Source organism: Tinamus guttatus, unplaced genomic scaffold, assembly GCF_059628265.1.
Source record: "Tinamus guttatus ecotype Peru unplaced genomic scaffold, ASM5962826v1 Tinamus_guttatus_pri_ptg000530l, whole genome shotgun sequence".
Lineage (NCBI taxonomy): Eukaryota > Metazoa > Chordata > Aves > Tinamiformes > Tinamidae > Tinamus > Tinamus guttatus.
In genome coordinates, this window is record NW_028289064.1 from 3,628,005 (window position 1) to 3,643,158 (window position 15,154).

Consider the following 15,154-nt stretch of genomic DNA (forward strand, 5'->3'; position numbering starts at 1 on the left):
TCCTTTCTCCTCCAAATGCTCTGAAATCCAGTCACTTTTGCATGCCAAATCCCAGCGCCTGTTTGCCTTTACCGTGAGGCTTCTCTTGCTGCAGTTTGCACTCTGCTGCTTCCTAAATTCTTCTCCATACTTGGCTTGTATGATTGTAAGGCTTCTCATCCCATTCTGATGCTCTGTCAGCCCTTCTTTGCTTAGATTTAGTCTCCTCCAGAAATTTGAACTTCATCTTTGAGCTTTTCTGCTTTGACACCTGTCTCTGGTGTCACTCCACTCACTCCCTTCATTTTACCTATATGCACATTACTTAGAAATGAGGCTTTCCAGTGAGGAGTAATATTTTGTGCCTCCGTTTTCAGCTTGTCTGTCTGTATTTCTTCTGTAACCTTATCACAAAGGAAAACACACCATAGCTGGAGCTCTCCAGGATCGTGGCTCTGCCAGGTGACTTGCAGGGCACGGTGCTGCGCCTGCTGCTCGAGTCACTTTTTTCCTCCTGCAAAGTTTAACTGCTCTGCTGACTTTCAGCAGAGCAACGCTGGGGGATCACAAAATGCCTCACCTGGTCGAGCTCAAAGCCCACGTTATCAATCTGAGCTGCCAGGAAAGCTGCCCGTGCTCGGTCTGTAGCCCAGCGCAGCCGCAGGCTGATTTGCTCCCCGGTGCTGTGGGTGCTCGTGGGCAGCAGTGCTGCAGCTCCTTGCTTTGGTGGAGGTCAGTTTGAGTCCTTACAAATTTTATTTCTGTAATCTTGATCATTAGCTATTTAATTTTCTAATTTTTTTTTTCCAGAGGACTGCAAGGAGAGACGGCTCTTTTTGCTTCTGTGTCCATTCTGTTTTCTTTTTTTTTATTTAATTGCTCTGTTTTCTCAAATGTTTCTCTAGAGTAGTGAATGCAAAACATTTCTGCAAGCTCAAACTTAAACATACATTTTTTAATAGTGAGAGTTTAAAAAATCACAAGTTAGTGGCTACTTGAGGGTTTTTTTTCTTGAAATATAAATAGAAGCAAAAATAATATAAAATTCATCATTGTTTTAGAGGAACAAAAATGAGTGTAGTTAAATGTAGTGTAGTGAAATGATGCATGTTTCTCAAAATACAGAAATGTTTTCATTAATAACATTCTCAATTTAAATAAACATTTAGCATTTCATAACTGTTTTAACTTCAAATGTTTTTAGTGCCAAATTCTCTTTGTGTAAATTGATAGTGCAAAATTTCATTATATAAACTGTGAAATGATCAGTGATAGCTTTACTATGAAAAATACAGTACTAGCTATTAGACATTTCAGGGGCCTGATGAAAGTATTCATGTCCAGCTAGGTCGTGTCTAAGAATTTAGCTGAACATCAATATTTATATTTAGGTAGTGCAGGCATTTGAATCATACCTTCTTTCAAGTTCTAAATATGGATCATGTTTACATTAGTGAATCATAAGCATAGACTGTAGAGCTGAAATAAAATCCTTTTCTCCAGAGGTACTTAGATATTCATGACCCTGATCTTGGATCATATTCTCATTGCTCTGAAGAGATCTGTATTTCAAAACAAAACAAAAAAAAACAAAAAGTGTCTGTCCTTTTTGCAGTTTGCTGAGAGGCAAATGTTAGTATCCCGGAATATAAAGCTGTGGGGGAATCAGCCAGTTAGTTCTGTATAAAAAGAGACTATAACGGCCTTTGCACAATGATTCTTTGGGAAGATTGTTCGTGACTGGTTTCTGTTTGATTTCTTGGCGCTTAATTTAGTTTGCTTTTAAGAAAATCTGTAACTTTCATATACAGTCTAGTTGGATGCAGTTATTTGAACTAACTGTACATTGTTAAACACACACTACAAAGAAGCTGCTGAAGAAATGTCCTGTTAGTCTGTGAATATGGTCATTTACTCACGTGCTTGAAATATATGACCGTTCTCCTGAAGTCATGTTCTGATCATTTTTAGTTGAATTCTTTAAGTAAAACCAAAATAACTTTTACATTTTGCCTGCAGATTAGTTGTTGCCCCATATTTATGCCGCTAAATTTATTTTAAGAGCAACTATAGAGGGCAGAGAGCAGAGTGTTGAAGGCAGCAGGAGAGCAAGACGTGAAAGGGCCTGTGAGGACGGAAGCTCCTCAGGGGAAATGGACGTCACTTCTGCCCCGATACCCTGCACTAAAACGCGTGTCTTTGCTGTTTGATAAAATAACAGCAGAGTTTGGCTTACACTGAAAACTTCAGTGTGTTGTGCTACAGTGTGTTTTTGGGCAAAAGGAGTTGATAAGTTCCTGTGGTTCTGAGGGGGAAAAGAGCTTGGTACGTAGGGGACGTGGATGGGCCTGGCCTGGTGGTGCTTGGGCTGTGTGATCCCCCTGCATGAGGCATCCAGAGCCGCTCGGCCCTGGAGCAGGGAACCACGGCCTGACACCCACCCCGGCCCGGTTCCTTCTAGCGCCGGGCAGAGCTGCTGCGCGTGCTGCATTGACAAGGGTGTTTTCTTCTGAACATATTTTAAGTTGCTGCCTTTCTCTTTGGAAATGGTACTTTGGATTATTTTCATCTGTTTTCTCTATCTGCCTGATGATTGTTTTTAAACTGAATGTAGAACCTCATCAAGTCAAACCAGGCCATGAGCATGTCTAGGCTTTTTTAAAAACACATCTAAAACTAGTACTCTGCAATTACATTTTTGTATTTTAGATTTTGTAATTTTTTTTGTATTTCTATTATTTGCTTTTCCAATTATGTGGAAAAATGTAATTGCAGAATACTGGTTTTAGGTGTCTTAACTGTAAGTAGCTTAAAGTAAAAGTAAACACTAATTTCATTTTGGCATTTCTTTGATATTTCATATACATCTTTAGAGGATTGCATGTGACTGCATGTCTTACATATGTAATTCCCCATAATACATGTTTCCAGCAGGAACCATAATGGTTACTATCTGGGGTTGTTAGCTCAGATTTAAAGTAAAACTAAACTTTTGATGGAAGTGAGCTGCGAAGTTTTGATGGTAAATAGTATATTGACAAGAAAAAAATAGAATGGTTAGTTACAGAACTTTATAACACAATCTTCCAAATGTAAAATATACCTAGCAATCAGTATGACAATTGCAAATTCTCAGGAAGCGAGCATGGGATTCCTTTGTGCTTATACTGGTGAAGGCCCAGCTTAAAAAGTAACCCTCAAGATTTTACGTTTATCATATGCTCCATTTCCTGCATTTATTATGATACTTATAGCTAGCGTAGCTTGGAAATTGGTTGCAGTTGTTTATTATCTCCTCCATTCAAGGAAAAGAAATACGGAATAGCATAATGGAAGTGCCACTTTTTTAAAAATGTACCTTACCTTTGTCAACATACAGCCTCTGATCAATTGAATGCTTTGTCTAATATTATCTGCCTTCCATTAATTAGCAAATAAACTGTTATCAGAAAAATATAGCCCAATTCTGTTCTTCTTTATATAAGAAGTTTCTTGATCATTATAAGAGTTGTTAGAATAGCTTGATTCTAACATTCATTGATAAATACCTTCTGATATTATCCATATCGACAAGGATGATACATACAGCTTTAATCCTAAACAGGTCAGCATTTTACAGAGCATTTTTTCTTTCATTTTTCTGATATGGAAGTTATCAATTTGGAAATTAATTCTGTTTTTCGGCCTGTGGCTTTTTAAAATATTGGCAAAACCTTGTGCAAAAATATCCAGTCAAAATGTGAAATGTTCAAGAGCAGCTTTTTAAAAACAGACACAGTTGAAAGCAATGGAAACAGTTATAAGTTTGGTGGTTACTGTTATGCCAACTATAATATATAGTTTCAGCTTGGAAAGTAAATGCATTATATTTTCCAACAGTTTAAAAGGTATTACAAATAATGAAGACTATTCAAAAGAAGGTCTTTAAGAGTTATGTATCTAGAAACACTGTGAATTTGAGATTATAGCTGACGTTTTCTGAGATCATTCAGAGAATTAAGAGAATTAGCTTCCCAACCTCCTTTAACTTTCAAGATTCTTGAAATTCTACAAATTCGTATTTTATTTTTAACACTGAGTCCTTTTCTCAGGACATTTTTTTTTCTTTTTAGAAAGAAATTTTGAAGAATCTGTTATTCAAGCCATGCAGGAAGTGGAGAAACAATGACAAGAGAGAGAGAAAAAAAGGAGGCAGGACATGTGACAGATGGTTGATAAGCCTAACCAAATAACTTCATTAATATATTCTTTCATCTCAGTCATAAGTTCCATGGTAAATTAAAAATTCCTAAAATAAATGCTGGTGTGAAAGGGATCCAGTCACCAAGGAAGTGCAGAGTTCCTTCGAAGGGAATGGTTGGACAACAGCTGGATCTCATGTACCAATGCTTGAACAGAAATATCGGCAGACACTTTGCCTCTTTGATTTGTGGGATTGTAGAGTGCATTGGAGAAACTTTTATGCAGGACTTCTAGGATAATATTGTTGCTCACCTGAGGCTTTTCTCCTAATCATAGTTTTTGTAATTTCAAACTACTGTGCAAGGCACTCGGAGTTGTCATGAGTGTGAAGACGTTCTGTATCCATGGTTATTAGATGCATACATTGTGTATGCCAAAATTTTTATTTTATGGAGTTCTTTCATCCTCATTTGACCTGAGTCCAAGTTATAAGAGTTATATCGTCAACCTGTATGACAGTATCAGAGTAAGGCTATAAATAACTTCCTCCATTTTGTCTTTCATCAGTTTTCAGATGACAAATAATATATTGATCTGTAACATTTCCAGGCTTTACTCTCTGTACATGATACCGTTGCTCAGAAGAACTACGATCCTGTGCTGCCCCCCATGCCTGACGATATTGATGAGGAAGAAGATTCAGTTAAGATAATCAGACTTGTCAAAAACAGGGAACCATTGGTAAGTAATCCTGCCTTTTGTTTGGGATTTTTGTGTGTGTGTGCACAGGATGCAGAGTACTCAGTTTGTGAACATGAATGAGTAGCAGTAACTAGAAATGTGAATAGGAGGGTGTTGTCCATGTTTATGTATTACACTAATACCCTTATGAATGACATCTTTATTATTAATAAAGTGTGTCAAATGAGTAAAGGAAATCTGTTCATTTATGGTGTCTGTGGGCTGCTCTGACTAGTTATATCAATTATATATTCATCATCTATCTTGAATTTAAATCAGAGACTTCTTTTAAAAACAGAGGAGAGTGAATCCCCAAAGAAATCCTGACCTTTGTCATGAACTGTGCCTGTTAGCATTCATGTAAAAATATGTGACCTTTTGATACACTGAAAGAAGAGCATGAAAACATACTTTAAAATACTTCAATTGAAATCTGGACAAATTTAAGATGTCTGTTGTTGTACTTTGGATTATGAATACTAGAAAGTTAATATCTTCATGGGGATATCTGGAAAAATGAAAGGGCTAAACCTAGGTTGTATTACAAGAATATTAAAATGCTTTACTGATTTGGTTATTTTTATTTGCTGTAGAGCAGGAGTCATCTTGTATAAAATTTAACTATATGCCTTTTCCTCCTGCAAACCAACAAAAGCTTTGTTTTATATTATACTGAATATTTGTTTTAACGGATAGAGATGCTGAAGAAATATCTGCAAAGTTACTTTGAGAAAGCTGCGATTTTGTATTTGAGGTGACAGGGAGAGAGTGATGCCTGTGTCAGATGTACAGAGGCAGCTTGTCTAACCATAGATATCTTAGTATCAGCTCTCGTTCTTGGTGAATATCTCATGTTGGTAAATAAGAAATGAGTTTTAGTGTTGCCTGTAGATGCCCCTGGACCCCATTAAAACTTTGACCTATGTAAACGTTTTCATAGAATCATTATGGTTGGAAAAGGCCTTTGAGATCATCAAGTCCAACCATGTTACCAAGACTTACATATTAACAAACATATTAAACATTTTTTCCCAAATATTCAAATCATATTTAAAATATTTATTAAGAGTTCTGTCTTTATTTTACTTTTTAACAAGGGTACGTTCTTTAAGGAAGAAAACAAACAGTATCCGAAAGAGGATCGGTTCTGAAACACATGAAGAAGTTCGAACATACCAATATGAAATGAGTTCCAACTGAACAACTTATTTTTAGTATTAACGAAAATTTTCTTGTTTTGTTTGAGTTTATGTGAGAAAATCTTAATGATGTAAACTCCCAATTTACATAGTTTCACAACTGAAATGAGATTTGCTACTAAACCCTTGTGTGAGTTTGTGAGTCGTGCCATCCTACAGTCTGGTAGCTTCTTCTCATGCTAATCTTCTGTCTGTAAAACTTATATTTATAAGGAAGCCATAGGGATAGGATTGTTTCTTTTTTTTCCTGCAAAGTGGGAGGCTTTGCATCAGCTGCCTATGCTGGGAGTCCCTGACTGTATCTTCTTTGGAGTATGTTGGAGTATGGTGCAATAGTCTCTGTGCAGCAAACTGGGCACTCTTAACTCCTTCAGAATACATCTAATGCCTGATTAGCCTGCACCATATTTCCTCTTGTGCTGTTCCTGCTTTTCTCTCATTTAAGGAACTCTCTGGTGCTCCGACCCCTTGCTCACATATTAATGAAGACTGTGAGAAGAAAACACAAGGGGTTGTGGAGGCCTTCTCTAGGCCAGATTTCAAAAGGTTGAAAATCATTGCTTAGCTTCTCTCCCAATCCTTTTGCAAAAGGTGATTCAAGCTTTCAGTTCATCCTTCCACCCTTATTTATTTATTTATATATATATTAAAAAAAAAAAAGCTCTATTGGCAATTGGCATTCTCACAGTTTCACTCAAGTGAGATGGAGTTACATATTGGGCAGTTTTGTCCCAATAAAATGGTTTAGAACTTCCCCGAGCCTTATGTAGGCAGAACTAGACACCTCTTTTCCAGGGGTGGTGCCTGGATTCACCTGCCTAGATATTTTAGCAGAGAGAAAGAAGATTTTTGGAAGATTCTTACTTGTGCCACAGTTTAAGTTTCTTTCCAGCCACTTGGGTCTTCCTGGTTAATGTTTCCGATATCCGAAATGTGCGGCTGGATGTTCCGTAGATGGGGTGGCCTCTGCCAGCTTGTGGCCCTGGCTCCCGAAGCCGATTCCACGTTCGGTAGAGCTGGCTGCGGTTCCTCTGAGGAGTCACCTCACAGATTCATTTCACACAAATTTGGCCATGTGGAAGCTAATGTCTCTGCTGTGCCCGTAGTCAAGAAAAGATGGGCAGCTCCTAAGATCAAATCATTCCCGCTCTTTAAAATGCCTGTTTTAATAAAGGCAGGATTCATTCTTGGGAACTGCTTGTTTCTTTTCATTAACTGCAGGAGGAGGCTGGACACCTCATTTGAACCAGATACCTGCCTGGCTTCCACAGCCAAACGTGGGTGAAATGAATTGCTAGGATTAAGACTGTTTCATGTTCTGCTCGCACAGAGTCCACAACCTCCTTCTGTGCATCCTAATCACAGTCCTGTAGCTGGGCTTTTATTAGAGATGAACGAAATAAAATAAATCTGTTTTATAGGGATTAACCTCAATGGGTTAGGGACAGCCTCAATGGGTACTGGCCAGCAGTTGGCTTTTGTGTGCATAGCCTATGTGTGCACCAAGAGTGGAATTTAGACAGCACCTTTTAAAATAGCTGTTCACTATAAGGTAGGTAACTGATACTTTTGTTTGTATTTTCAATACTGAATGCACTGAATTCAGCATTCAGTATTAAATTCAGTGCATTATATGCACTAAAATAAGTTTCATTGAAGGTCTCATTTGCATTCAGTGTCTTAATGGAAAATTATGCAAAAAATATTACTGATGTTACGAATGTCCTTATTCATAATTTATTTCACAGGCTAATCTTTCTTTTTTTCTTTGTAAAAGAAAGGCTTATGATTTTGATATTCTGGAACAAGCAGATAAATAAAAACGCTCACAAATGTGAGACCCTAAGTGGTGCTCACCAATCTGTGTCATTACATTAAAAATGGAAAGAAAACGAAGAGGCAGCCTCACTAAAGGAGCTTGTATTATTTTTAGTGCTTTTGCATGGTATACCTTTAAACCTTTTCTCAGTCTGATCACCATATGTCTCCCAAACTCCTTATTTTTCCCTTTAAAAGTATTTTAAACTGAACTATGCTATTACATCTGTATATGTCTCATTTAGGGTAACTTACACTTTTGGCGAGTAACACTGAAAATATTTTCCAGCTCTCAAGGTCCAGCCTAACCTTCTTCCATTTTTAAAGCTCTAAATGAGGAGCTGCACTGCACATGTAACTGAAAGTACTGGAGCTGAACATCTCATAATAAGAAATTCTTGCCAGATTATATATACCTCATAGTTTAAGCAGAGCTGGCAGCAGTACAAGAGAAACTGCTTTTTCTGAAAATCAAGTCTCCGGGCATTCAAAAAGAGATCTGTTTGTGTTTGATTTCTTTTTAAGTATTCTAAATTTGAGGGGAGGGCGATTCGAAGAACTCAATTTTTCCTATGTTTACTGTAGGTATAGGAAAATTCACAAAACTCTATTGCTTCTTATGGGGCTGCCCATTCACTTGATCTTTGAGTTTGGCAGGAAGGAATTATTTTCAAGTAGCTAGCTCGGGTTCAATAATTTTTGTGTAAACTTTAACTTGATTTTGTTCTTTGTGTGAAAATTCCAAATTACCTTGACTTTCTACGACTTCTCTCAAGTCAGCTAATCTGTACTTAGAATTCATTTTGTGCCAATATATTGCTAGTGGCAATTGCCTAAAGCATAAAGCAACCACTGCGCTTCGACAAGTGCCTTATCATCATTTCCAGATGTCCCCTTGGTCAATGCTCCCTTCTTTGATTCCAGACAGGTCCTTCTTAAGGCCCGTCTAGAACCAAGGTGAAGCAGAGTCACCATTTTCAGACATGAGCATTAGGGATGTGGTGGTCAGGGGAGCTCACTGGAAGGCTGACAGTCATGATTTGCACTTGCACCCACTGAAACATAATATTGCTGACTTCTGGTAATAGGCATAAAGTGCTATTTTTTCAAGATGCTTTAATGCTGAATGGGAGTCTCTGTTACACGTGGACAATACAGTGGGAATGTCCTCTGTTTGTATTTGGTTCTAGCACCATAATGACACTCTTTTTTTATTAATGTATTCATAAAAATGCTTAGTGCTTTTAAACAGATGTTACTTTTTGGATATTAATAATAACCATCAAAATAATAGCTGCAGCTGGGAGATCAGAACGGATAATGGTACTCAATGCTTTTTATACAGAAGGCTAAAGTCATGAATTTCTGAAGTGAGATTAATTGCAGTTAATCATTTATAATTCCTTCTAAACTCACAGACTTATTTAAAACTGAAATGAGGTCATGATAAGGAATGCAAGCAAATGTCTACCAATATAATTGCATTATAAGCAATATGTAAGGACAAGTTGAGCAAATGACGGAATTGCATTGCTTCCAGTTAGAATTGCACACAAATAAATCTAAGACGTAACTTAAAATGGATAATGTGCAGATCTAAGATTTTACTGAGAGTGCTGGCTTCTTTTAAAGCTTTTGCTGAAGATAATATTATATAAATTGTGGTGAATGTATAAATTTTCCTGAAGCAGTTTTCTCTATTTGCAATTAATACAGTTTGCGTAGAACCTATATGTATATCTACATGTCATATGTAATATATAACAACATAATATGTATGGCTACATTAGTATTACCATAAATATTCTAAGAAATACATATATAGTCATAACCCTCCTCATTACTTGGTGCATTCTGTCTTCCAGAATAATGCAATAATTTCCCCATATGATTGCTCTCATCTGCTTGAAAGAACTATCAGCAGAACTTAAATAGGGTTCCAGTGTCTTCCACTCTTCTCTTACTTGTTCCTGCTGGTCTGCGGGAGTCAAAGTTGTCACTCTGTGCCTCTTTGCAGAACACATTCACAGTTCTAGTTACAGAGGCTTCTTAATGATCTACACAGCTATTCACTAGAAATTTAACTACATGATGTCATTTTACCTAGATGTCTTCCACTGTATTTATGTAATGTGTGAAAACAGTCATGTCTAATACAGGAAATGTTCTACTTTTCTGCATTCTGTGCATTGTCCCTCATGTATTCCACAGGTAAGCATTGAAGTACAGGAGGATTTTCCAAATTTGTGTTTATCTCTTGATAACACTGCAAACTTCTGATGCCAAAAAAGCAAAATTATTGTCAGTGAGTGCCCATTCCAAATGCAATGTTATATTTTATTGTAAAATTATGTTTTAAAATGTTTTGTGTATCCTTTTGATGAACAAGTGCCCTTTCTGGCTTTTTCAGGCTTATTAGTACTATATCAATATTTGATGTGTTTTAGGTTAATTAATTAAATTTGCATTCAAACTAATCAAGTTTTTTTTATTATTATTTTTAAAGGGGGCTACTATTAAAAGAGATGAACATACAGGGGCAATTGTAGTGGCCAGGATAATGCGTGGAGGTGCTGCAGATAGAAGTGGTAAGGTGTTGCTTCTTGACTCTAGTCTTCCAAATTACCTAACCCAGAAGGAAGTGAGTTGAAGTGAAAATATTCTGTACGCGTGAAATAGAGCAGTGTCACAAAAATTAAAAATTTTTCCAGATTTGGAAAATTTTCCAAAGTGATGTTTCAGTCTTAGTGAAAGTATTTCTTACTGAATTGTTTTCCCAATTCTCTTGCAACAGAGTATAGTAATTGAGGTACTAGATGCAGGATTTTGTTGATTTTTTTATTATTATTATTATTTATTATTTTTATTTTATTTTTTGTATAGCATGCCTAGTTTACAATTGAAGACAGCCACTAAGCCAAATTATAACTTACTGCATTACTTTATATGAGATTCTGGATGTTTCTTTAAGAAAATTCTGTTTATATTGTTCTTATTTGTGGGTAGAAAAAACTAGCAAAAAATAATCATTTTACGTTTTAGATTAAGCTAGGGATATTTTTTTAATGTAATTTCTTGATAAGCCTCAGAGGTCTTAATTCTAGAGAATAATTGGGTTCAGTTCCAGTTCTATTCAAACCATTTTGCTCATTTATACTGCACTGTATTTCAAGGGTGTCATCAAAATGTAGACTACCTTGTAGTTTTACTTCATTATTGAGTGAATCTCTATTTTAGTCAAACTTCTAAACGAACAGTGACCTTTACAAAGTTTTGATCAAAGGAGCTGGATAAATGAAGCAATATTAATGCATGGAGACTATTTATTGAAAACACAACACATTGGGCTCAGAAAGTGAACTACTTTGTGGCCCTCCCTCTGCCTAGGGGAGCCCTCAGATTTAATGAAATTCAGTAGAAAGATTACCTATGGAAATAATTTCTAAGAGCTATTGAATCAAGGTGTCTTTTTAGTGCTCTGTGGTATCTGACTAATATAAAAATAATAACCTAATTTACCTACATGGGTGGCTGCTATCATAAAGAACTCATATTAACATCACCAAATGTTGTATTCTCTCCTTTCTTTTTTCTCTCTGAAGCACTACTGTTAAACTTAGTTCTGCTTCTGTTGGGAGAATGACTTTTACTACCCATTTTTCCATTGGCTGTTCTTGCAGAAGTAATCAGAATCACTTATAAGAATATTTGGAAATTGTAGTATATTCATTTGGGGTTTCGCTGGTGACTGTCAAATACCAGCACACCCCTGACTCCCATTGTTTGGGATATTTAAAATCTGCAAAACTTAAGATTTATCCTCTGAAGATGCCTGTTTTCACTGAAGGCAATTGAGAGAGGCTATGAGGAATAAATCTAGATATACGTTGTTAAATTAGGAAGCATTTGTGCCTCTAAGCTAGCTAAGTCGTCTTTGCAATACTTGCAGCTGTGTAGCTATAAGAAAGTAGTGTGAGTGGAAAGAGAATTGGCACAGACATTTCTCAAACATCTGCATACAAGAAAGTCTGGAAAAGTCATACAACAATGGTGCTAGTTTTCAGGAGGAAGAAGGGGGGAGTGAGTAAATCAACTATCTCATGGCTGTCTGTGAGGACATTATCTGTTGTTGTGTTCGGCATATATTCCTTTATAAGCCTTTAAGTTAGAGCTTAAGGTAGATGAATAAGGCAAAAAAAATCAACAGCATCTTTCATATTACAAAGAATTTCCATTTAATAACGCCTCTTTTCTTTCTGTAGGTCTTATACATGTTGGTGATGAACTCAGGGAGGTCAATGGGATTCCTGTAGATGATAAAAAACCTGAAGAAATAATACACATTTTGGTAAGTACTGAACATTTCAGAATGAATTTAGAAGAATCAAGAAAAAGTAATATCACTTACTGTTCCTGATGTATTTCTTAGAAAAAGTATATTCTACAGTATTGCTTTTTCTTTTGGTACCGTCATTTATAAACCTGTACTTCCTTTCTCTTTAAGAATTGCTGGCTACCATTACATATATGCAGTTACAAATGACTTAATAGAAGTTGATGCTAATAATAAGTCCATGAATCAGGCATCACTGTGTAATCTAGAGTTTAAGTCATATACTGATCGGTTGAGTTCAAACCATTTTAATCTGTGTTATTATTAATGCATTAATTCCACAATAAAATAAAATTTCATTATATATGTACTTGATGTAATCAAATTATAGGGTATATTAGTATATTTATATTGATTTACAGCTTATGTTTGCTGTCCTCTGACCTACGCAATTCCTAAAGTCAACCTAGCAACTTACTTATGGAGCTCAAATGAAATTATTTGGGCTTTTTTCAGAAATATTTAGTATTTTTACAGCAAAGAAGTTGATCATGATGACAACAGTTCTTTATATTCACAGTTTAGTCATTTCTAAATACATAAATATATGGTTGTCCTGCTAAAGTGAGTGATACCTTACAGCTTTGGTTCAATATCCAAAATGATTCCTTTCAAATGTTAACCCAGTGATATGCATAGTTGCTTTATGGTTTTGTGTTCCCTAAAGAAACATATTTTCCTGTAAAATTAATGTTTAAAAATCTCCAGGAACACAATAGCACTAGAAAAGGTGTGAACAATTTCCCCATTTACCTCCTCAAGGTGCAATATAAACATCAAAAGCTAGTTAGAGCTTGTTTCAAAAGTAACCGAATTATTGATTCCAGTCCTAGGGCTGCTGAAATAAGAACTTGGCTGCTGCTCGTCAAACAGGGAGCTCTTGGATCACAGACACGCAGGCAGAAGTATGTCTCACTTGGTAGTGGACAGGCCTGTTTCCATTTTGCTTAAATCGCTGGCTGGCTGTTGCACTCTGCTAGTTTTATGAAAGCTGTCGGCTGCCTGCAGTAGGAGCAGAGTCTCCAGCTGATTAGCACTTCCTTCAATAGCAAAATGTCACTGAGGCAGTGGGAATATGTTGTGGTTAATATGTAAAAAGCAGCCAGACACACTTTAAGTGGGATATAGGGAAAGATGAATGGATGAGGTGGTTGATGATGGCTAACTTGTTTTAAGATTTATAGTGGAGGGCTTTTTTTCCATTTAGTACACGTAGTCTATTCAAAAATGTTTTTCTTTTCTAGTTTCTTTAACTTGCCAAAAGAATAAATCCCCTCAGTAGTTTTATATGATAAATATGGCACAAGCCTACTTGAGTTTTTCTATCAGGCTTTTCTTCTTTTTTTTATTTTTATAAAAATGAAATGTTAGTGGGTTTTTCCAGGGATCTCCAAACTTTGCCAGGGATCCTGCAGTTGCTTCTAATATGCATAGATTTTAACTGCCACATTTGCTCTTACCTTCAGTGTAGAACTGGTACCTCTGAAACATGTAGCTCCCAATTTTCAACATTTCTTCTCTGCTTGCCTGTGATGCAAAATAAACGAGTGGGCTCACAGTTCTGTATTGTGAAGCTGTCAAACTCCATGAATCATGCTTGCGAGAGGATAAATTCATTGTAATTTGAGCACTTTAAAATTAATTGGGATTTCCATTCCTCTTCAGATTTATTATATTGTTTAAAATGTAGATTTTAATTCTCAGTGCGTTTTCTTTTAAAATATTCACCAGGCTCAGTCTCAAGGAGCAATTACATTTAAAATAATACCTAGCGTGAAGGAAGAAGCCCCAGCAAAGGAAGGCAAGGTATGTAACTACTTAAGAATATTTCAGAAACTATTGCAGTAACTGTTGTGCTGGCCATTCAAATCCTTTACTTTAAAGGCGGAACCAAGATTGTATTTATATCTCAGGCCTCAGAGTTTCTGATATGATGATGTTTAGGGCAGTGCTCATATGCTGGGTTTGCAGGTGGGCCTAGCTTGGTTCTTAAGGCTCAAACGCTGCAGCCATCAAATCGAAAAAGATGATTTGCAGTCTGCTCTTAGGACCTGGTCTACTTCCAAATACTTCTTTTCTCCCATACTAAACTGAGCAAAAGGCACTTTAAGCCCCTTAGTTCAAAATTATCTTCTTTCCCGTTCCCTTATTACTGTTGACTTGCAAAGTTTTTTTTACCTTTAGGAGCTGGATCCTTCAGCCTTACCAGGTACAAAGTCTGGTCGCAGAAGCAATGAATTAAACATTGCTGTATTATCTCCTAATGTGAGATTTCCATAAGGATGTCTTACAGTAAATGTTTATTACTTTACATTATTTAGCTCAATGTTTTTTGAATAGTAAAAGCAAAAAAAGCAAGATACGTTTGGACTGCATTTAATATTTGGATTCTAAAGCAAAAGCACTCTTTGTTTCAGATGTTTATCAGAGCCCTATTTGACTATGATCCTAATGAGGATAAAGCAATTCCTTGTAAAGAAGCAGGACTTGCTTTCAGAAAAGGAGATATCCTTCAGATCATGAGCCAGGATGATGCAACCTGGTGGCAGGCCAAACACGAAGGTGATGCCAATCCCAGAGCAGGCTTAATCCCTTCAAAGCATTTCCAGGAGAGGTGAGCTCTTGAGAAGCATGATTTCATTATGTTTTGTAGTAAAAAAAGGTCGCTATTTGCAGAGTCTTTCAGTCAGCACGGTTGTCATATATATGCTCATAGATTACACTGGTATGATAAACCTGCATTTGCAGTAAGACAGCTGAACTTGGAAACCCATTGCTGAAATACTTTGGATTTCCTTATTTGTCTGGCTAGAATTAATAATGACAAAAACTGATAGGATAA

The 15,154-nt window shown here is 36.4% G+C and overlaps 1 protein-coding gene across 3 annotated transcripts in view; it reads left to right on the top strand.

Annotated features, from left to right (window-relative positions):
* Positions 1-15,154, top strand: part of MPP7 (MAGUK p55 scaffold protein 7) — a 99,763-nt gene that overhangs the window by 51,825 nt on the left and 32,784 nt on the right. For all 3 annotated transcript variants that reach the window (XM_088533999.1, XM_088533998.1, XM_088534000.1), the window contains 5 exons: positions 4,771-4,902; positions 10,426-10,507; positions 12,182-12,267; positions 14,044-14,118; positions 14,730-14,926. In XM_088533999.1, the coding sequence (XP_088390125.1) occupies positions 4,771-4,902; positions 10,426-10,507; positions 12,182-12,267; positions 14,044-14,118; positions 14,730-14,926 (572 nt within the window). The remainder of the gene's footprint in view (positions 1-4,770; positions 4,903-10,425; positions 10,508-12,181; positions 12,268-14,043; positions 14,119-14,729; positions 14,927-15,154) is intronic.